Source organism: Homarus americanus, unplaced genomic scaffold (genome assembly GCF_018991925.1).
Source record: "Homarus americanus isolate GMGI-L3 unplaced genomic scaffold, GMGI_Hamer_2.0 scaffold34921, whole genome shotgun sequence".
Lineage (NCBI taxonomy): Eukaryota > Metazoa > Arthropoda > Malacostraca > Decapoda > Nephropidae > Homarus > Homarus americanus.
Genome location: NW_024741901.1, coordinates 2,739,269 through 2,764,250, shown reverse-complemented (window position 1 = coordinate 2,764,250; position 24,982 = coordinate 2,739,269). Strand labels below are relative to the sequence as shown.

Below are 24,982 nucleotides of genomic sequence, written 5' to 3'. Positions count from 1 at the left end.
ATGACAACATAACTAAATCGGAAGTTTGCTCAGTTCGATAACTTGGCCGTTGACAAAACAAAACCTTCAATTAAATCAGTTACAATAAACAGCACTTAACCTACCTGGAGCAGGAACACTTATACGTGAAGACAGTTGACACAATACAAATAACAATGTACTTATCACTATGGAGGAGGAGGAGATGAGACCCACAGCCGGCTACCACTGTCCACAACCAGACTTCTTGGGTGGTTAACACAACACCAAACCTCTAATGAATGAGTCGCATTAAGACAGCCCAGTGTGGCGACTCTTGGCAGTCCTCACCACCTTTACACTTAACCAATAGATGGCGACTGTTGTATGACCACCTTTACTAGACAACAACTGCTTCTTCAACACTAAAATAGGAGCAAAGAGAAACGTAGAGAAACAAACAGATGTATAGACAAAAATATTAACTAGTAAACAAACGAATAATCACATAAGTAGATAGAGATAACTACTCAGAAGAACAGTCTAGCTAGAAACGTTCTATTTTGGGGGGAGAAAGAATCGATAATAATTTCATCTACATTGTGACTCCTAACCTGTGTTCCAAATTTTATAAGGGATCCAAAATCAGCAGCGAATATAAATGGTTCCAGTGGTTGTGAGAGGTTGGGAACCACTGCGTCGGCTAAAGCCAAAGATATAGAGATTCCTGAACGAAATCAGAGAAGCACGATTTCTATAGGCTAGGATTAGAGAAACTCAACTACTATTTGCTGGCTGAGAAGAAATAGGGACTTTTATTTGGGCATCGATTACATGTTGGGAGTTGTGAACTTTTGTTTTTTATTACTTCTTCTCTACTTTCTCTTTCTTGTTGTTTTTATAAGTCATTGTTTTGATAAATAAGAGTAAAGGGAGGATGAAAAGAGAATAAGAAATAAGAATGAGTGGTGGAGAAAGTGTAAGGGGGAGAGCAAGAGAGAGAGAGGGAAGGAGAGAAAGAGGTGGGAGAAGGAAGGAGGGAAGGAGAGAAGGAGGGAGTAAGGGCATGTCGGGCCTCTGTGTGTGTGTGGCTGTGGTCGGCTCCCCACACCGGCTCTATAGGAAGCCGGACACGTGCTACCGGCTAATGCCCGTCGAAAATTACATTCCTGGTCCCTGTTTAAGAGCCGAGGAGGAAGTTGGGCGGATGGAGGGAGAGAGGAGGGAGGGAGGGAGGAAAGGGAGACTGGCAATGAAAAGCAGGACTTATGGCATATGAGGGGCTGTACTGACGTTACTAAAAGCTCCCTTAATTTGTTTTCGATTTTGTTATGGACGTAGACACAGTAACACCACCACTGCGTCATTAGGCCAGGCAGCTGAAAACAGGTTACCAGACATTGGGTATAAAATATATTAAACAAAAATAACAGGAATAACATACAATATCCAGGAGGGAATGAGAGACACCGAGGTACAGTCTTCCATTTTATTCATAAAGAGAGGATACACGGAACACGAGGCTTAGGGGATAATACTCAGCGGAAACTTACAGGTAGTGATGTTTTTATTCTCTCACACACCTTTGCACACCTACACTCGCTACACCTTTGCTATGTACAAATCCATGTTACATTTTGTACACGTAGAGTAGTTCGCTATATGTAATACTATGTACAATATTTTTTCTAGGGCCCAGATTTTTTTTTTTTTATGTCTTGTTCTTGTCGACTGGATTTTCTCCTTTTTTGGGTCGTCTCGTGTGAAAGGGAGGGAGGGAGAGGGAGGGAAGGAGGGTCAGCTAGGGGGGAGGGAAGATACAGAGGTGAGAACGTCGACATACATACATACACACTTAAGTAACGAGAACGCTCACAGGAGAAAATCCAGCGAGGACTGAGTATAGTTTAATCCTACACCTAAAAGACAATATAAAGTAGAACTATACACACTCTGTATTAAATATAAAATCTAATCTTCCTGCAAAACAAAGCTTATATATTATTTATTTCCAAAAAACTATAGACTCTAGGAAACATATACAGTACAGCAAGCACCTTTGCAAGAGTGATAAATATGATACAGTGATCTTATTTTGTAGTGGTGTTATGGACACTTAATGGCTTGTGGGGGCTGAAGGGGCTAGTTGGTTAATGTTGAAATAATTTGAATTTTTTTTATCTTTTTTTGTTGGTTGCCTCAAATCCATGATCGTTATTGAGATGGCTGAGGTCTTGGTTGAGGAACACTGCATGTTCTTGAATGGACTAGATGTTCATAGTGGGGATGGCTAAAGCAGTATATTCTCACACCTGTAGGGGCTAAGGCAAGGTTAACCAGCATAATGTGCTTCTGGTTGTGAAATATTAGGCCTTGGTTGATGAACTCTGTCTGCCAATAGCTGATAAGGTTGAGGCTTTAGAATGCTCAGTGTCCTCCCGGGTGATGAGCTGAGACACCTTACACTATCAACACTATATTGTACATTGTCTGTGTGAGAAGAATGAATGACGTCTTTATTAATCCATCAAAATCTCTTCCGGGATTGACTTACATTAGTCAGAAGAGCATGAACACAGCGTAAAGAAAATGGTTTATGACGATGTATCTATCTAGCGAATAAATTAAAAGATTCATCTCGCCGAGTCTGAAAACAAATGGATAGTTTCCCCAGATAATGTGTGCCAGAGTTAGGAAGGCGCGATCAAGCAGTTTAAATACTCGGGTAAGGAGGCTTAAACCAGGCACTAAGCCTCACGTTCTGGACCAGCAAGGCTCCGTCATCTGAAACAATAAAGAAAGGCTTCTATGTATGTGATATATACAGTATATATTTATGTATATACAAAACCATATGTATCTCTCTTCTTACATGGTAACCAACTTACACTTAAAACAGTAAATTATCAAAATTTAAACAGTGCTACTTGTATTGCTACTTAACATCGTAGTTGACTAACACTTAAAGACAAACTACCATAAGTCACACAAAGCATCTTGTAGCAGATAACTCTCCTCACTCATGAACAAAAATCAAAGATAAATTAGTAACTTTTTCCTCACATATGAAACAAATGATAGACTCCTAACTCTTCATAGTACTACACCCACAGTCCTGGGTATGAAGTTAGAAATTAGAGTGGCAGATATTTTTCACACTTATAAAGTAAATATAGAAAAGAAATACAATGAAGATAAACAGTCAGTGGTAGTACTGTACAGCCTAGACTCCTGTGAGCCTCACACGGGTCATAACAGTGTCAACAAGGTCTTGGAATTTCAGATATTATTAATACCTGTATATTATGACAGGTTAAAATATTATTGTAAATTGGGTAGAATTTTACTTTGTTTATATTATTATGTAACATTTCATGGGTATTGGTGCCTCGTGTGTTGTTGTTGTTGTACACAGGGACGGAGTGTCATGAGGTCAGGTCTTGTGTCTACCAGTTCACTCCTCATTCACCAAGTTGTTGTTTGAACTAATAAATAAAATTTTATCTGATGCATAAACAGAACGTGTGGGACTGTTTTGATATTTTTTTTCCTGTTGTAACTATCATACTTAATAACTTGTCTGTTAAAATTTGTTCAGAGTTCGGTGTGTGTGTCTGTGTGTGTGTGTGTGTGTGTGTGTGTGTGTGTGTAAACAGCAAAAAACGTAGGGTAGATTTTTCTTAACGCCAAAGCACGCAGTTATTTATATACCAGAAGCGGACCCAAGATTTCATGTTAGCGGGAGGAGAGGGGTGGACGGCACTGTTTAAAGTGTCGAGCGTGTACGAGGCCTTCAATTAGGAGGGTGTAGTGGCCTCCCAGGACCTATTAGTTCGAGGGTACAAAGATGTCCAGCTACACGGAATGACCTAAAGTATTTTGGTTCCTTGACAAGTGAATTCAATGAGTGTAAATTAAAATTGGACGAGAATTAAGGCGCGCGCCATTTATACCCCTCTCTTGAACACAGCGATATATATATATATACATCATGAAAACAGACACAGTATTTACAGTGATCCAGAACTGTGTCCAGGTAATACATCAACCTGAAATGACATGTGCACGAAGTTGAGAAGCAAAGTGTTCCTAGTTTGTGTGTAATGTTCTTATTATTATATGCCTAATTGGTTTTACATTGTTCACACTGTTTGGTAATTACAGTGTCCCGAGAGTCTTGCCAGTCATTTCCCACACGGCAGTTGGTGTACTACAGGTCACTTACTACTCCGTGGTTCTGGCGGAGATACGGACTAGGAATATCACAGTCCTATCGGCGTGAAAAATAATTTTAATATAAAACGTTCATAATAAACTCGATTTACTAGACAGTAAATCGAACAAACTAGAATTGCGCTAAATGATCGTTTTGTGTTGTGTTCAGCTGGAATATTATGCATGTTGTAGTGAACATCAAGCGCTGGAGTAATTAAACCACTTCCCATTTTGAAGAGAAAAAAGTATTCTCACAGACTTTTTTCTTTATAATTACACTACAGGTTTTTTCGGACATCCTGGTTAAGGTCCTGATATATAAATTTATAAATCTGAATAAATTTTGTTAATTAATAACCCTTAAAATATTATCAGCCATTATTATTTTGCTATAAATCGGATCGTGGATGTTTAGACGCGATTTCTAGACGCGATTTTTATATATTATATAAATTAGAATGGAACTTTGGAGTCATTAAGCCCAAAACTTTTAACTTGGAAAAAAAAAATATCGGCGAAAAAAGTCAAACCTATTTTGTTTTTCGCCGAAATTCATCAAAAAACTGATTTTTTCCAAATTTCAATCTGCATATAATAACGTTTGTGACGCAGCAGCAGAAGACACAATATCTTAACGTGAGACTAACACAGACAACGGCTACAGTGAACTTATGTACATGAAGAACCACTTAGTTTGGACCGGCTATACGCAAGCTCTTGTGTCATGGGACTGTAGCGCCATCCTACGTTTCTGTCGCTAAGAAGAGAGATGTCGATGTAGCCAGGAGGCGGCTTAATCCTCAGGGTCGTGGAGTTGGTGCTTTAAGAGCTAATAAAGGAGGTAGGGTGAGTAACGTGTCGCCAAGTCTGACAAAAAATTCTCTGGAATAAATTTTGACAGCTAACGAGAGAGCGATATGGTGGACGTGTAAGACCTTAACGATAGAGGAACGTTGATTTTGTATGGAGTAAGACGAAGAAGTGAGTCTCAAAACAATATGATGGCTCTCTGCAGTTCATAGCGGCAAGACTGACCTTTGAGTATATGAAAGAAAACTCTGACTTTAATTTACATAAGGTAGCTAACCTAACCACGACATAAACCGGAACATTTGTCACGATCATTTAACAGGTTACCTAATATGACACAGTGACTGATAAAAATCTCGGCAATAAATCATTAAGCTCTTGTTAGTAATTACTTTTGGTTATTTCGATGACCTTCAAGGGGTATAAGATGGCTTAATCCTTCACCTGGACTACAATTCCCCCCCACCCCCCCTCGTTTAGGTGATGTGCACAGATCTCTATTCGTAACCTGATTTAGAATTGCAGCTCATCTTTGTAACCAACAGTAAAGCGAAAGATAGGAATGAGTCTCTTATTATTTGTACTGGGAATAATCATTGGAAAGCTACATATTCCCTTTCGTTCTCTCTCTCTCTCTCCCTCTCTCTCTCGCTTCTTTTCTCTCTTTGTTAAGTAAAAAAGAAAAATCCTCATACGTTTGTTACTCAGAATAATAAAAATAAAAACAATAGTATTAATTATAACAGTGTAAAGTTGTCATTATTTTTGTTGTTTTGGTCAACATCTCAGGTGACGTGCCGTTCAGTCAATAGATATAAAATAATATGGAAAAATAGTCTTAGACTCTTATAGGAGCTTATACCCAATTATTCTTTAAGTAGTTGTTGTACACACAGACATACACACACAGACATACACACACATATCACACACAGACATACACACAGACATACACACACATATCACACACAGACATACACACACATATATATATATATACAATTATATTAACATAATTATTAAGTATTTAGAACACGTACTGGGAATACCGACAGGATAGGGCATACACAGACGGCTGATAATAATGACTTAAGTAATACTGATGAGAGAGGATATGGAAGGTCTCTCACCGTCACACCAATATATACACACTATCATATACGGTAGGTTACCCTCGTCTTCCCTGGCGAGTGAGGGTCATAAGACGTTTTCGCATGGATTTCATTTCGTCTCACTAGAATTATTATCTTTGAAAGGGCTTGTAACAGAATCTGCCCAGTGCTTGTCTAGTTATCTCACTTAGTACTGGCCCCCAAGCTGAGCAGGGTGAAGAACGCCCGTCGTTCTATATATCACTTATGACTAACACAACAAACTTGTCTTTGTTCATTATGTAAAAAGAAAAAAAAAATCACACGCTAAAATATTTTCTGAACTATATAGCAAAACCTTAACATCAAATTATAGAACGACTAAAACAATGGTGAGTTAGATTTTACGTCATATGCAAACACACTCAGACACACACACACTTGACCCATTCACAACTACCTCAGCTATCTCTGACATACAAGAATCTTTTTGAAGGCTTTTCTAAACTCCGGGTTGAAGATGGTGTAGATGACAGGGTTGAGGAAGGAATTCATATAGCCTATCCAGGTAGTGAGCACGAAGATGGCCATCCCGGGCTCCAGGCTTGGGTTGTGGGTCTTCTTGCTGATGGCGTCTACGATGTTACACGTAAAGAAGGGCACCCAGCACACAAGGAAGGCACCTGTAGGAGGAGGACACAAGAGTTAATAGGCCCAAAACTAGCACAGGTGAACAGGTAAGTTAGTTTACTATGTATTTGTTAGATCTTAGTTTGATATGCAGGGAGTTGCATGGGTGGTGGGTTTTGGCTTGTGAAAAGGAGTAGATGTAATACGAGGCGTCGGAGGCACACACACACACACACACGCACACACACACACACACACACACACACACACACACACACACACACACACACACACACACACACACACACACACACACACACACACACACACACACACACACACACACACACACACACACACACACACACACACACACACACACACACACACACACACACACACACACACACACACACACACACACACACACACACACACACACACACACACACACACACACACACACACACACACACACACACACACACACACACACACACACACACACACACACACACACACACACACACACACACACACACACACACACACACACACACACACACACACACACACACACACACACACACACACACACACACACACACACACACACACACACACACACACACACACACACACACACACACACACACACACACACACACACACACACACACACACACACACACACACACACACACACACACACACACACACACACACACACACACACACACACACACCCTAGGGACAATAATCAACTAGCAATCACCCACTAAAAGAGAGAAGAAAAGGACCTATCGTACAAAACAGACACGACCCAACTGATCAACTCGACTCCTCACCGATCACTATATAATTCCATCAAATCGGACCACTGCCTGTCCTTTATACACCCAGTAGACGATCAATAAAACGAATCAGTAAATAATCCCAGTTCAGTTCACCATCAACCACCTAGCCAGTCCCTAACTCTAAAAGTCAACCGAATAAAAAAGAAAAAAGAATCATAGGTCAGTCAATTCTTACGGACGACCAATAAAGTTTTCAGGACCTCTTCCGCGAAATTAGTTTTATCTTCCGGGGATTTGCTAATTGGTGGGTAATCGTCCCAGGCTAGCGACGCTTAGGGTTTAACACCGCCTCTCTCCCCTCTTGGCACTCTTCCTCCTCCTCTTCCTCCTCTTCCTGCCTCTCTTCCTCCTCTTCCACATATTACCTGACTCCTACCTCCTCCTGCCTTTCCCTTCTTCTTTACTGCCTCCTATCTCGCCCTCAGTTCTTTTCCTGTTTGTAATCCATCGGTTCCCTTCCCCCATCCCTTCCTCCTTCCTTAGTTGATCTTCTTCCTGCTCTTCGTCCTACTTTTATTACATCTATAATTCCTCCATCAGCCTTCCTTCCTCCTCCTACGTCTACCAGAATCGTCCTCCTCCCCTTTCTCTTCCCCAAGCGTCATTCCTCTCTTTCCTCTTCCTTATTTACCACCGCCTCTCTACCAAACCCTGTCTCCTCTTTCCTTATTATTCCTCATCTTCTTCCTTCCCTATTCCTCATCTTCCTTCCTCAATTTTCATCCATTTTACTTTATTTATTCTCCCTTTCCTTCCCCATTCCTCCCTTAATTCTCCTTCTTCCTCTTCTTCTTCCTCATTTCTCCTCCTATTCTTTCATTCTCCTCCTCCATTTTTTCTGCCCTCACAATTCTCATCTCATAGTTTTTTCTGACTTTCATTACGTATTCTCCAGAGTTCCTGCGCCATATAAACTTCACATTCCTTTCCCATTGTTTCCCTCTCTAGTGTTCCTTTGATTTCCTTCCACGTTCATTGTTTCCTCTTCCTGTCTATTGTAAGTGTAATGACGTTTGTCTACGATGTCTTATCTATCTACAAAAATTATCACCGATTCTAGTTACTATTTCTTCCATGTCCGTCTCCCTCCCTCCTTTCTCGATCTTATTTTTATTTGGTTTTCTCCCATTTTGTCTTATATTATCTCTCTGTCTCACTCTTACCTAGTTTTTTCATTCTCTCTCTCTCTCTCTCTCTCTCTCTCTCTCTCTCTCTCTCTCTCTCATTCCTACCCAGTTCTCCCTCCCCCCTTCTCTCTCATTTCTACCTAGTTCTCTCGCATTTTGTCTTCTCTTCTCTCTCTCATTCTTAACTAGTTGTCATATTTATCGTCTCTTCCAGTTCTTCTACGTTGCCCTTCCCTCCATTTCATCACCCTAGCTTCCAAACATGACATTTATCGTCCCTCTTTCCATCACATCCTCCTCTTAAGTATTCATGTTGGTGTGTGATGAACCTTTAATGGCCATCTCTTCATTAACACATGTTTAAGTTTTAATAAATTTCCCTACCCACTACCCCTCATCTCAGTGTGTGTGTGTGTGTGTGTGTGTTGATAAAAACTATGAACTTTAGAGGTGTATACTATGAAGACGATTATTCCCAAGTGTTAATCCTGAACCAATGGAAAATGTTGTGTATTTATAAACAAAAAAAATGATATTGATGCAAAAAAAAAACAAGGAAAAGAAACAATGAAATCATCATAAAAGTAAAAAAGGAACTTAAATTTTTCTTCTCGATAAAAATTTCTGAAATATAATATAAAGTGTCCACGTCTCTGATACCATAGATACCTTCAGTAGACACCAGGGGGAGGTTAGAGGTCTGAGAAAAGTGTCGCTACACTGACCCAAAAATAAATGAAGAAGGACTACGACTGGCAGGAGTAACAAGAGACATATTGACAAGTGACTGAACAAGAAAATAAGGTTAATTTAATTCTGTAATTAAGGAAGAAGAAAATGAATCCGTATAATTAGGGATGAGAAGGGTAATGGTAGAGGTATTAATGGCTATAATTAAGGTGTAAAGAGGGCTCGGGGAAGTGTGTGTGTGTGTGTGTGTGTGTGTGTGTGTGTGTGTGTGTGTGTGTGTGTGTGTGTGTGTGTGTGTGTGTGTGTGTACTTGTCAATATACTTCTCTCTATCTCCTGTCTTGGTTCATGATAACGATCAATTTATTTTTTTGTTACCAAGTTAAATCATCAAAGTTCTCTCCTACAAAGTTCTCCCTTCTCTAAGTTGCTTCTTATTCACCTTCTCTTGTCTTTATAATTACCAAACATTATCTCTTGTCTCTCGTTCTTCCAACTAATGCATGTATTCTCTCTATCTCTCTCCCCCTCCCCTCCACACACACACTCTTCTCTCCCTTCCTTCTTCTTCTTGTTCCTTATACACACTTCAATCACTCCTCTTTCTCCACACCCCTCTTCTCCTCCCCCAACCTACTTTCTTCTCTACCGTCCTTTCTCTGATATATTCTCCCCCATCACTACCGCTTTCTCTGCTTGTGTGTGTGTATGTGCGCGCGTGTGTGTGTATGTGCGCGCGTGTGTGTGTATGTGCGCGCGTGTGTGTGTGTGTGTGTTTCTCTTTCCCTCACTTCTCGCGGCGGCGGTCATTCCCTCTCCAGTTCTATAATTACTTCATTTCCCCTCTCTCCATATTTGATAACTTTTGCTTTTCCCTTTTCCTCTTTAGCTTTCTCTTCATCCACTCTCCCCTCGTGCTTTGCTCCCCTCATTCTCGTGTCCTGGTCTTCCCCTCAGAGTGAACCATGGGTGGCTTGATCAAATAAGTCCGGACCACATCATCAATGAGAGAAACAGAATTAATTTGACACAAACAGAGAAGGAAATGAACTGTTTATTATTATAATTATTATCATTATTATTATTATTATTATTATTATTATTATTATTATTATTACTGTTATTATTATTATTAGTACGACTATCTTTTCTTATTTTCAGGAGTAGTAGTAGATATTAAGGTAATAAAATAGCGGCGAAGGTGTGGCTATTGGGGAAGGCTGGAGGCCACGATAAAAAAAAAAGTAGTAATAGTAGGATTTTTGATCCCATGGCCGCATGTCACCGTAACCTAGCTCTCGATGCTGCACATAGGAGGAACGAGAACGACAAGAGAAGAGCATATGGGGAGAGAACTCAAAACGTTGATCAAGGCAGCTTCACTCCTCTAGTGTTCACAACCTCTGGTGGGATGGGCCCAAGTGCAAGATGTTTCTACGCCAGACTCGCGGAGTTGATCTCCGAACAGAAGCAGCAGCCCAGAATTATGTTACAGCCTGGATGAGATGTCGACTGTCTTTCTCTCTCCTTCGGTCGGCTTTGCTCTGCCTCAGGGGAACGAGAGCTTCTGCCCATACTCCGACAACTGCTGCAGATATCGACTATGAGGCTACAGTCACTGAATGCCGCATAGGTCTGCGGCTCAACTAATTTAACACAGATAGGATAGCTTCTTATGTATTAGGATATTTAATATTAAGGTAAATAAATGGTGGCGAAGGTGTGGCTATTGGGGGAGGCTGGAGGCCACGGTTTGTAAAAAAAGAAAAAGAAAAAAAAGTAGTAGTAGTAGTAGTAGTAGTACAATTATCATCAATATCTTACCATTTATCTATTAATTTTCAACAATAATAAAAACAAAATCTGATTAATAATAATAATAATAAGAAAGATGAATGTAAATTTTTTGTTATATCACCCGACGTAGAGATAAGACACTCTCACACACCTTGTCTCCACCTGTATCCACACACCACCTGTACCGACACACACACCACCTGTACCCACACACCACCTGTACCCACACACCCCTGTATCCACACACACCCCCTGTACCCACACACACCTGTACCCCACCTGTACCCACACACACCACCTGTGCCCACACACCTGTGTACCCCACACCTGTGCCCCACACCTGTGCCCCACCCCTGTGCCCACACACCTGTGCCCACACCCTGTGCCACACCCTGTGCCCTACCTGTGCCCACCTGTGCCCACCACCTGTACCCACCTGTACCTGTTGCCCTTCTTCTTCTGTGCCCACACCCCTCATGCCACACTCAGCCTTTTACCAACACCCTATTTTACCTGTGCCCACCTACACACTTTTCCTGTGCCCACACACACCTGTACACCCCTGTACCCCACACCTGTGCCCACACACACACCCCTGTACTTTACACCCCCTGGCCACACACCCTGTGCCGACACCTGTACCCCACACACACACCCCTGTGCCCCTGTACCCCACCTGTACCATTACACCCCTGTGCCCACCACCTGTACCCCACACCCCTGTACCCCCCTGTACCCCACACACACACCTGTACCAGGCACACCCCCTGTGTACCCCACACACACACACCTGTGCCCCACCACCTGTGCCCCACACCACCTGTGCCAGACACCCCCCTGTGCCCCACACACACCTGTACCCCACACACCCCCTGTGCCCACACTGTACCCACACACACCACCTGTGCCAGCCACACCCCTGTACCCACACACCACCTGTGCCCCACCTGTACCTGTGCCCACCTGTACCCCACACCTGCCCACACACACCCCTGTGCCCACACACCTGTGCCCTGTGCCCCACACCCCTGTGCCCACACACACCTGTGCCCACACCCTGTACCCCACACCCCCTGTACCCCACACCCCCTGTGCCCACACACACACCTGTGCCCCACACCCCTGTGCCCACACCTGTACCCACACACCCCCTGTACCCACACACCACCTGTACCCACACACCACCACACGAATAAACACCCAGAGAGTATGTTTGTATGTGTGTGTTTATCTCAAGCCTCCAAACACTCACATCTGACGTCACATAATTATAACACAATGATTATATCAACAAATTACTTACCAGAAACATTAAGTATAATTGCGATATAATTCCATACACTATAACTACCAATACTGTGATAAATCAATAATAATTTGTATTTTTGCCTAATCTATCTATCTATCTGTCTATCCATTTATCCATCTATCCACCCATCCATCCATCTATCTAGCTTCTCTTTCTGTCACTTTCCTCTTTATGTCTGTTTTTCACTCTGTCTCTCTCTTCAACTTTCCTTTATACTTATCATTCTTCTTGATAAACTTGAATCCAGATGATGGTCATAGTCTTGGTTACCCTCTTCTCGTATGTCTGTCTGTCTGTCTGTCTGTATGTGTCTCTGTACCCAAATCGGCGCCTCCCATCTCCTTGACAAGAGAAATTTACTCTACTTTTACTCTTACGTTTACTCTTTTCCATTCTCTTTATCTCCCTACCTTTACTAACTCTTTTCTTTTTCTATTTCCTCTCCCTTTTGCTACCTAGTTCCACTTCCTCTCAATCCCTCTCTTTCCTACTTCCTCTTATTTTCTCCCTCTCTTCTCCCAACCTCTGCCACCACTTCCTCTTCCTTTCCCTAACTCTTCCACTTCATCTTCTCCCTCTTCTCACTACCTCTGCCACTTCCTCTCCCTTCCACTTCCTCTCCCTACCTCTCCCACTTCCTCTACCCATGCACTTCACTGTTAATCTTACCCAAAACAATAGCGAGTGTCTTGGTGGCTTTCCTCTCCTTCTTGGCGGAGGATTTTTCCCTCTTCTTCTTGCTGGCTTTGTTCACCTTGTAGATGGTGAAGCGGGCTGAAGAGGCCTTTTTGTCCTTCTTCTCCAAGAGCTCCCCGCTCTCTGCCGCGCGACTCGAGTTGGCAGCGGACCCGTTTCTCTTAGACTGGATCTGGGGAAGGGGAGAACGGACGTGTTAGTTAGTGGTAGGTTGGTAGTGGTGCAAGGATTCTAGTGGTAGGTGGTAGTGGTGTAAAGGTTCGATAGGTGGTGGTGTAAAGGTTCTAGTGGTAGTGGTGCAAAGGTGGTAGGTGGTGTAAAGGTTCTAGTGGTAGGTGGTAGTGGTGTAAAGGTTCGATAGGTGGTGGTGTAAAGGTTCTCGTGGTAGGTTGGTAGTGGTGCAAGGATTCTAGTGGTAGGTGGTAGTGGTGTAAAGGTTCGATAGGTGGTGGTGTAAAGGTTCTAGTGGTAGTGGTGCAAAGGTGGTAGGTGGTGTAAAGGTTCTAGTGGTAGGTGGTAGTGGTGTAAGGGTTCTAGTAGTGGCCAGAGGATGAGGTGTTAATGATGGTGATAGCAGTACAGTGGTTATCTTATTCCTATTGGCAGTAATACAACACCAGTCAACCACTCAATACAACGAGTACTGACGGAGGAAGCTACAAATCCTGACAGATTCCTACTGACTTAGAAGACGTTCCCGAATGTCAGGAATATCAGCCTCCTTTAATGGGCTACGTGAGGAAATCTGTCAGCAGAACGGACTGACATAAGGGACAGTTTATCGACAGCTTAAGGAGCTTCTCACTGATTGGAATAGCGAGCGAACCGGCAGTTTAACGACGGGAACAGTGCGATAAAACGCATACACCTGCTGAGACAGTACTGAAGGTTAGGTTAGGTTCGGTTAGGTTAGGGCTATAGTCAAAATAAACACGTTATATAAAATATTTACAGAATATACAGAATATATGGGTTTCAACAATACCATAACAGTCATATGATTTTCAATAAATTTTCTGTTTTGTCTTATTGGAAGCATAATGTATGTTCTAACCGTTAGACAATGAACCCTGCTGCCATATGGCATAAAAAAAATTGTGACCAAGTCCCAGGTTGCTTATCCGACTTTCTGCCTCATTCATACACAATTGCAGGGTCTCAATTGTTTCTCTTACTTTGACAACACAACATACATATATTGTTTCTCACTCTTGATCTTTTTTTTCTCTATGGTTCTTTATTATTATTATTATTATTATTATTATTATTATTATTATTATTATTATTATTATTATTAGTGTTATAATAATAATAATAAAAATTATTATTATTATTATTATTATTATTATTATTATGATTATTATTATTATTATTATTATTATTATTATTATTATTATTATTATTGTTATCATTATTATTTTATTGTTATTTTTAAATGTGTATTTTTTATTAAAAAATTTATTTACTATGAGTTATAATTATTATTGCATTTTCGCCTCTAGACCCCGATGTGGGTCAGTGACCTGTGCCCGGGTGGGTTAATACCCGTGTAAAAAAAATATATACAGTATATATATACAGTAGGTTGAGAGGGGGGAATATATATATATATATACAGTAGGTTGAGAGGGGGAAGGAGGCTACAAATGAAAAATAACCTTTGTTTGAGAAAGCAAGTCCAAACTGACTCACTCACTTCACTGCAATGAAGACAAAAGTTACAGTGTGTGTTTCCTCCTAAGCAGCGATGCTGTAGATCTTATACACACAGAGAGACTCGGAAACATGTACTGCTGAGGATGGGGGGGAGGGAGGTGGATGAGTGGCGAGGAGGAAGGGAAGTGGTGGATGAGTGTAGGAGGAGGGGGGGGGGCGAGGAGGGAAGGAGGGAGGAAGTTCGTGTAGGTCAGTTCTTTGTCTTCGTCTCTCTCTGTCTATCTCTCTATCTCTCTCTCACTCTCTTATCTCTCCCCATCCTCTCCTTTGCCTCGTCACCTCAGCGCCTGGGAGACCGTCGACAAGGTGACAAGGGACTGTTCACACGGCGGTCTTAGTCACCACAGTCTGAAAATGTTCTGGACACGAGCAGTTCAACCTAACCATCACTGAAGTCTTGAAACACGCTGAGGTTAGGTTAGGTTTTGATCGAGTAGTGGTTCCAGAAGTCAAGGGGAAGTCAATTTTGGTTTGAGAGGATACCTAAGGGGGCAGCTCTTAATATGGAGGAGGGTGGGTGGTGGTAGTGGTGGTGGTGGTGATGGTGGTGGTAGTGGTGATGGTAGTGGTGGTGGTAGTGGTGGTGGTGGTAGTGGTGGCAGTGGTGGTGGTAGGGTGACAGTAGGTGGTAGGTGGTGACGGTGGTAGTGGCGTGCGGTGGCAGTGGTGGTGGTAGTGGGTGACAGAGGTGGTGGTGGTAGGTGGCTGTAGTGGTGGTAGTAGTGGTGGTCGGTGGTGGTGTAGGGGATGGTAGGGTGTGGTGATGAGAAAAGTATGTAGGTAGAGGGTAGTGGTGGTGGGTAGTGGTGGTGGTAGGTAGTGGTGGTGGTAGTGGTGATGGTGGTGGTGGTGGTGATGGCAGTGGTGGTGGTAGTGGTAGTAGTGGTGGTAGTGGTAAGGGTAATTGTAATGGTGGTGTTGAACACAGGTCTAACAGCCACTATCTTAGACGAAGACAGACAGACAGACACACACAGACACACTATGCGACAACGGTAATCAACTATCCCCTTTTCCTTTCCAATAACAATACAATGGGAGCCTCTTGAACCAACAGGTGGTATCTTGGCAGCCAGAGAGCAAAGTCCACGAGACACACTGATGTTCCTGATACTTCTCAATAATCTGACGAATTATACCTCTTATTGACGGCCAGATAAACACTCAATGTGAAATACTTTAACCATAAGAAATTTAAACATAAACAGAAACATCTAAAAATCTGGAGCTCGGATACAAGCGTCTGATGAAGAAATATACAGAGATACGGTAACGCTAAGACGGGACGGGGGGGAGGGGCACTGTATTCAAAATGTCACCCGGATGTCATGTATTACGGAAAATCACCTAAAATGGTTATGTAGGTTTTCCTGGGCTTTACTTTCATGACCTAACAAGGAGGAAGGACTTCATTACATGGCGGAATCATTTGGGTCAGTGCCAGGAGCTGTAATGTAGGCGACTGTAGTTGGGAAAGTGTCATAAACTAACAAGGCTAAATGAACTTGCACTTTAGATTGTGGGGTTTCTGAATTAACTAATGGTTTCATGTTAGAGAACAGTGTAGTGTAGTGTAGTGTAGTGTAGTGTAGTGTAGTGTAGTGTAGTGTAGTGTAACTATTATAGGATACAACCTTCAATGTCTTTCATTTTTACTCGTAGGGCTTTATGCAGGGTCACAAATATGGGTTACCTTTCTCACGGTATTTCTTAGTCAGTTACTTTAAAGACGAGTAATTATGCTTAAATTTTACTGAGCTGTGTGTGTGTGTGTGTGTGTGTGTGTGTGTGTGTGTGTGTGTGTGTGTGTTTGTTTTGCAAAATGAAAAACAAAAAACAAAAACACTCGCAACATCCAAGGATTTTTATTTCAACTCCTACCTCACGAGTGCCTTAGGGTTTAAACACAAATAAAAAGTGTTGGGCAGGAATTCTACAAAGACCATTTGAATATCATATATCATGGTGTATCTTTGTGAGTATGAGCACACAGAAAATATAATATTCTCCGTATTCCCAGCGTCTCAGATGGCGTATTCAAAAGGCTCTTGGAGTGGGTGAACCTGTCGCCTCCCATAAGATTCCTCCTAAGACGGTGAAAACTTCGGTCATGTGAGAGTATGGTATCTGTTTCACCACACTGTGTTAGGTCATGGGTACAGCTGGTAACACAAAGATAGAATTGAGGTATACGATGGGATCTTTTTTCGTCTAGTTCTTGTTATGATAACCAACGAATATATCTAGTTTGTGTTGACCTCCAGTTTGTGTTGACCTCCAGTTTGTGTTGACCTCCAGTTTGTGTTGACCCCTAGTTTGTGTTGACCCCTAGTTTGTATTGACCCCTAGTTTGTGTTGACCCCTAGTTTGTGTTGACCTCCAGTTTGTATTGACCCCAGTTTGTGTTGACCCCAGTCCCCAGTTTGTGTTACCTCCAGTTTGTGTGTACCTCCAGTTTGTGTTGACCTCCAGTTGTGTTGACTCCAGTTTGTTGACCACCAGTTTGTGTTGACCTCTAGTTTGTGTTTACTGCCAGTTTGTGTTGACCCCTAGTTTGTGTTGACCTCTGTTTGTGTATACCTCCAGTTTGTGTTGACCTCAGTTTGTGTTGACCTCTAGTTTGTGATTACTGCCAGTTTGTGTTGACCTTCAGTTTGTGTGTACCTCCAGTTTGTGTTGACCTCCAGTTTGTGTTGACCTCCAGTTTGTGTTGTTTGTGTTGACCTCCAGTTTGTGTTGACCTCCTAGTTTGTGTTGACCTCCAGTTTGTGTTGACCTCCAGTTTGTGTTGACCTCCAGTTTGTATTGACCTCCAGTTTGTATTGACCTTCAGTTTGTGTTGACCTCTAGCATGCACTGACCTCCAATTTGTGTTAACCTCCAGTTTTACTTTGAATTGTTCAACATAACCAACGAAAACTCATACTGTGAGATGAGGAGGACTCACAGGTCCAAAACAGAGAAGCTAAATTACCGACTTTTTACTCTGGCAGCTTCAACTATCCCCATTGATGATGAGAATTCGAAAACAAAAAAACTTACAACTTCTGCTCAAATTGAAGTTAATTACTGTAGTGTGATGCTGGGATTACTTATAAGAAGAAAATCAAATATGGACTGATGAGGAGAAGTTGACAGATACACACACACATACTTTTATATCCACCACCTCTACCCTTCTCTTACCAAGGTATTTATCCACAACATCCCTGCCCATCACTCGTGCCCGTCATCCCTGTCCACTCGTGCCCGTCACCCCTGTCCATCACTCGTGCCCGTCACCCCTGTCTCCCATCTATCCCTTGCTGCCCCCGTGTCTCTAGTTCCTGCCCACGTCTTGATCTCTTACCTTAACTTTCTTCTGTTTGACGAGCAGCGCTTTTCTCGGCGACGCCTCTGGCTGCCCCGAGTTGCCCCCCTCCGCCCCCTTCACACCCTCCGCAGCGCCGTTCCTCGTCGACTGTACAGACGGCGACGCTCCCACATCTCCCAAAGACCTGAAGAAGTGAGACAGAGCGACACGGTGTTATAATGGTGAGTGCTGAAGGTGGAGAGGCAAAAGGTGGTGGAAGGAGAAGGAAGGAAGGAAGGAAGGAGAGTGTATGGGATAATAGGAGAGGGGAGATAAAGATGTTAAATGAAAGATGAAGGAATAATGAAGAGAAGTACAGGAGTGAAGGGGCTGGTTAGAGGAGTTGTTATTAAGAGCAACAAACCATGGAACATAAAGTGAGGGAGGAGTGTCTCAGTGAGGGAGAAGTGTGTGTCAGTGAGGGAGAAGAAGTGTCTCAGTGAGGGAGAAGAAGTGCCTCAGTGAGGGAGAAATGAATCAATATACTACAAACACATATATTACGAGTTGAAAATATTTTACCATATCTAGTTCTGGCTTCCGGCCACAAAAAAAAATACTACTACTAATAATAATAAGATAATAATAATAATCCAAGCCAAAAAAAAAGAGAAAAAAGAAAAAAAATTACATTAAAACAAAATTAGATAAAATAAAAACACAAAATAAAATATATCTGGGGAGTACAGGCAGTTGGGGGTATGATAAAGAAAAAAAAATCTTTATCTTCGTATTACCAAAATAATTCACCAATAAGAATACTGAGAGGAAGATAGTGTGGAGAGGTGTGGACGGGGAGAGGTGACGTGTGGGGAGGGGGTGTGGAAGTGGGGGGAGGTGGATGCATAAAGAGGTGACGGGGGTAGGTGACGGCGGGGGGTAGTGACGTATGGGGGTAGGTGTGGACGTATGGGGGAGGTGACGCAGGGGGAGGTGTGAATGCATGGGGGAGGATGTGTGGGGAGGTGTGGGGATGTGGGGGAGGGACGTGTGGAGGGGAGTGACGTGTGGGGGTAGGGACGTGTGGGGGAGGTACGTGGGGAGGTGACGTGGGGGAGGTGTGACGTATGGGGGAGGACATGGGGGGGAGGTGGACGGGGGAGGAGTATGAGGCGGTGATGGGTAGGACGTGGGGGATAAAGACGTGTGGAGGTAGGTGACGGGGGAGGACGTGAAAGACCGCGCCCGGGGAACCAGATAAAATTAGGTGGCCAAGCGCTGCATCCATAATAACCCACGGATGGACTAGCATGGGAGAGGCAGGCAACAGGGGAGGGAGACGACTGAGGGAGAGTGTGGGAGAGAGTGAGGGAGAGAGCGAGGGAGAGTGAGGGAGTAAGGGAGAGAGCGAGGGAGAGTGAGGGAGTAAGGGAAAGAGTGAGAGAGTGAGGGGGAAGGGAGAGTGGGTGTGAGAGAGTGAGGGAGAGAGTAACGGACAGAGTGAAGAAGTGAGTGAGGAATGAAGGGAGAGCGTAAGGAAGTGAGGGAGAATGCGAGGAAGAGAGAATTGACGAGAATAAGAAAATAGGGAGAAAGTAAGTTAGTGGGGGAGAAAGGGAGAGAATAAAGAAGCAAGAAAGGGAGAGGAAGCAGGAGAGAGAGAGAGAGAGAGAGAGAGAGAGAGAGAGAGAGAGAGAGAGAGAGAGATTCACAACTAACATCAATCTCCTCACGAGGTAACAAGTTCTCCGGTTGACGACACCTCAGCAACCAGCAACTTTGAGCTAGATAATTACATCATTACTGGCGCTAAGATCGGTTTTCCTTGCCCAGAATTGGACCCTCTGAGTGTACAGCTCAATTTGCTGATTGGAAAAGTCTACTTTGTGGATTAGCCGAGTCCTTTCTCCCAGTGATTATCAAGGTTGATCTGATTGTGGAGTGATTGTTTCTTATGACAGACAAACTAGGCTATATCTTTTCTAACTGTAAGTCATTATAATCTTGATAAGAGAGAGAGAGAGAGAGAGAGAGAGAGAGAGAGAGAGAGAGAGAGAGAGAGAGAGAGAGAGAGAGAGAGAGAGAGAGAGAGAGAGCAGGTAAACACACACACACACACACACACACTTCAAGGATTCTGACACTTACTCTTTTTCTCTCCTTTTTAGCGGCCCCAGGTTCAACTCCTCTGGTTTGGGGTTCTTGATAATGTGGCAGTTCTCCTCACCCCCAAGCCCCACCACATCGTCTCCATCCTCGTCCTCTTCGTCCTGTTAAAAAAAAAAAATAAATAATGACATGTAAAGGAAATTAAAATGACATCTAATTAAGGATATTACCTGGGAAGAGATTTAAATACACCTGTTAACACCTCATTAAGGACTGGTGGGGTGTTGGGGAGGAAGAGAAACAGAGGTTGGGAGGTGACGGCAGCAGGTGAGCTAATGGGTATTCTGGACACACGCTGAGGAGTGAAATTACATTGGTGAAGGGAAGTGTTTCTTTATCTTTCTTGTTTACGTGAGGAGAGAGGAAAAAGGGTGTTTTAAGTTGTTTGAGAGAGAAAAAAGGGTGTTTTAAGTTGATTGAGAGAGGAAAAAGGGTGTTTTAAGTTGATTGAGAGAGGAAAAAGTGTGTTTTAAGTGGTTTAAGAGAGGAAAAGAGGGAGTTTCAAGTTATTTGAGAGAGGAAAAAGGGTGTTTTAAGTTGTTTGAGAGAGGAAAATAATGTTTTAAGTTGTTTGAGAGAGGAAAAGAGTGTTTTAAGTTGTTTGAAAAAGGAAAAGGTGTTTTAAGTTGATTGAGAGAGGAAAAAGTGTGTTTTAAGTGGTTTAAGAGAGGAAAAGAGGGAGTTTTAAGTTGTTTTAGAGGAAAAAGATGTTTTAAGTTGTTTGAGAGAGGAAAATGTGTTTTATTTTGTTTGAAAGAGAAAAAGGTGTTTTAAGTTGTTTGAGAGAGGAAAAAGGGTGTTTAAAGTTGTTTGAGAGAGGAAAAGGTGTTTAAATTTGTTTGAAAGAGGAAAAGGTGTTTTAAGTTGATTGAGAGAGGAAAAATGGCGTTTTAAGTTGTTTGAGAGAGAAAAAGTGTGTTTTAAGTTGATTGAGAGAGAAAAAAGGTGTTTTAAGTTGTTTGAGAGAGGAAAAGGGTGTTTTAAGATGTTTGAGAGAGGAAAAAAGGGAGTTTTAAGTTGTTTGAGAGAGGAAAAAGGTGTTTGAAGTTGTTTGAGAGGAAAAAAGGGAGTTTTAAGTTGTTTGAGAGAAAAAAGATGTTTTAAGTTGTTTGAGAGAGGAAAAGGGTGTTTTAAGTTGTTTGAGAGAGGAAAAAGGATGTTTTAAATTGTTTGAGAGGAAAAAAGGTGTTTTAAGTTGTTCGAGAGATGAAAAAATGGTGTTTTAAATTGTTTTAGATATGAAAAAAGTGTTTTAAATTGTTTGAGAGTGGAATGACACTGGCGAGAACTGTTTCTGGGGGAGATATATGGATATTTAATGTTTTTTATTGACCTATTCTGCCGAGTAACCTGACCTAACCTAACCTAACCTGACCTGACCTAACCTAACCTAACCTAACCTAACCGTAGACTTATTATTGGGGCTCTGTGGAGGTGATGGTTTATGGTGGTGAAGGTTTATGGTGGTGAGATACAGTGCAGTCACCTACAAAACTCCTGTTGCCTCTTCTACCATTCCACGAACCCCAAAGATTCAGATTGGTGAACCCGAAGCAGTAGAATAGATAACACAATTCTTCAGCCCATGAATGCTTCGGATTCACTACATCTGTAACCTATAAAATCTCACCTTATGATTTACAAATTACTGATTTCTTTTTTTTTAAACCTTTTGGGTGATAAAATAATGAAAAAAAAACCACACCTCAGAATTCTTCCCTATGTATTTGCATTATTTACCTAGTCATGATGAGACCGGGAGGGGTGGAGGGTGGGGGGGACTTTAAGAAGGTGAAAGAGAGATGAGAGAGAGAGAGATATAAAGAGATAAGAGAAAGAGAGGAAGGAAACACAAGATAAGTGAGGATGAAGGAGGAATGGCCGGAGGAGAGTGTGTAATATAAGGAGAAGTGATGAAGGAGTAAGAAGGAAGAAGAAGGAGAAGGAGCAGAGAATAAGGAACTAGGATGTAGGATGAGTAAGAAGAAGTAAGAGCAAAAAGGATGAGAAAAAAGAAAGATTGTGTTAAAAAAAAGAACGAAGATGAATGCAAAACTGAGGAAGGATGATTAAGGAAGAGGTACAGGAGGAAGGGAGGGGAGGAGGAGGGGAGGGAGGGAGGGAGGGAGGGAGGAGGGAGGGAGGCAGAGGGGAGGAGGGGAGGAGGGAGGGAGGAGTCAGATTAGAGTGGAAGCTGCTGGTCGCTTACAGGCTTCAATCCTTGATTAAGAGTAAGAGAGGTAAGAACCCTTCTCTATCTCTCTCCCTCCCTCCTCCTCTGTTCTCCACCCTCCCCCCCACTCCCCCACTCCACGCTATCTTGCATTCCATCTCATGCTCACATTCCCTCCTCTTCCCTCCCCCTGACTCCATGCTCTCCCTTCACCCCCATGCCCTCAACTCTCTATCTCCCTTTCCATACTCCCTTCTCCCGCTTCCTCACCCAAGCTTGATAGAAACGACATGAAATTTTGCATATTTTTGGCTGGTGAAAAAGTCTCCTGTGATATATTAAAAAAAAGTCCATCTCTGCAGTAATTAAATTCCTTCCATAATACAAAAGTTATTTATATGGAGTTAAAAAAAATATATTGACTTGGAAAAAAAAAATGTTTCTTGAATTAACGTAATAATAAAAATGACTTACTGTTTATTGAGTTCTAATAAAAATAATAACACAATTACTAACAAAAAACCACATTAAATGGACATCAAGATTACACGAAATAACCCCCCCAAAAAAAAAAAAATAATAATAATAATAGTAATAATTTCCTCCAGTAACATTTAACAAGACACATTAAAACAGTTCAATTAATCTACATACAAACAGTTAATCATCATTAAAATCTTGCAACAGGAATTCTTTAACAAGAGTTACTGTTCCAATCGGACGGAAAACAGTAATAATTTCCTCCAGTAACATTTAACAAGACACATTAAAACAGTTCAATTAATCTACATACAAACAGTTAATCATCATTAAAATCTTGCAACAGGAATTCTTGGCAGGAGTTACTGAGACCAGGACGGAAGCACGAATGACGAGTATTACCACACATATTTCTGGTGGCGGCGATAGAGAGGATATTTAGGAAGGGCAGGAAAGGATATCTGGGTAGGATTAAGTGAACGGGGGGGGCGCTCCTACGGCTTCCATGACCGGGAGTTACTTTACTGTCATTATGAGAGAGATGAAAGATGAGAGAGAGGGAGAGATGATAAAAGATGAGAAAGATATGAGGGGAATCGGAGAAAGAGAGAGAAAGAAAGAAAATATGGAATTAGAGAGAGAAAGAAAAAATGGAATTAGAGAGAGAAAGGAAAGGAATCAGAGAAAGAGAGAAAAAGTAAGAGAATAATCTGGGAGTTGTTAGTTATAATGTCCTTACTGGCTGAAAGAGAGAGAGAGAGAGAGAGAGAGAGAGAGAGAGAGAGAGAGAGAGAGAGAGAGAGAACTCCTTACACCCACCTGACTATTGCTGGTATTATTAGTATTCTTATCTTCTTCAATTAGTGTCGACTTAGCAGGTGGCAAGTTGACCTCAGAACCTAGTGTAGTCTCCGCCAACATTCTCGTCTGGGCTACGTTTTCTATGACGCTGCCTGCTTTAATTTCACTCACTTTGGGTTTCTTCTTTCTTGCTCGTTCTTTCAGCGCCTGTAAACAAAACACACATAAAAATTAAGTTATTACTCTCAAAAGGACAATAGTATTTATAATGACGCTAACAATGGCTACTACACTCTTCATTTGTTGACCAGTCCTTGATGACAGACTGGACAAGTACTGAGTAGAGTAGGAGAATGTTACTTCAGACGAGTTGTGAAGAAATCTTATGGGATAAAAATTTTTTACTGCCTTTTATGTTTTCCATGGGGATATATTAATACGGTGCAATATAATGTAATCGTATATATTATATTTTATGTTAAGTTAGATGCCATACAAGGGGGGGGGGTGGTGGATACAAGGTGTGTGAGGATACAAGGTGTGTGAGGATACAAGGTGTGTGGGGTTACAAGGTGTGTGGGGATCCAAGGTGAGTCTGACAGGTAATGCATCAACTTAATATTAAATAGGACAGGTGAGCCTCAGTGTAGTTGGAGGTCAAGTGTTGATGGTAGCACTCAGGCTTAAAGAAGGAAGAAGAAAGAAAGAAAGAAAGAAGAAAGAAGAAAGACGAAGAACAGATAAGAAAGAAGAACAACAAGGATAACAAACAAGAACAAGAACAAGCAGAAGAAAAATGAAACAAAACAAATAAACAAAGACACAAAATGAAGAACCGACTTAAAAAAAAAATTCTGATAACAAAGGAAAAAAATAAAGGTTGGGAACAGAGCCACAGAGCGCCACACAGAGCCACACAGAGCCACAGAGAGCCACACAGAGCCACAGAGAGCCACAGAGCGCCACACAGAGCCACACAGAGCCACAGAGAGCCACACAGAGCCAGCAAAGGTTATTGGACGGATGAACACCTGAGAAGAAATGGATAATGAAGACTGATGTGACGGTATTAGCGAGTGTATACCTGTACTGTAGCTCCTAATTGAGTATACGACACCCAGGTAGATACTCCCCCGCCTGCCTTGTGGAGGGGTGTAGGGTGGTGATGGAGG

The 24,982-nt window shown here is 42.2% G+C and overlaps 1 protein-coding gene across 1 annotated transcript in view; it reads right to left on the bottom strand.

The window, feature by feature from the left end:
• Window positions 1-1,433: 1,433 nt before the first annotated feature.
• The window catches only part of LOC121876368 (dopamine D2-like receptor), a 49,492-nt gene continuing 25,943 nt past the window's right edge, over window positions 1,434-24,982 (bottom strand). Inside the window, 5 exon segments of the mRNA XM_042381439.1 lie at window positions 1,434-6,757; window positions 13,153-13,351; window positions 18,245-18,392; window positions 20,336-20,457; window positions 23,829-24,017. Of these exon segments, the coding sequence (XP_042237373.1) occupies window positions 6,540-6,757; window positions 13,153-13,351; window positions 18,245-18,392; window positions 20,336-20,457; window positions 23,829-24,017 (876 nt within the window). The 3' untranslated portion in view covers window positions 1,434-6,539.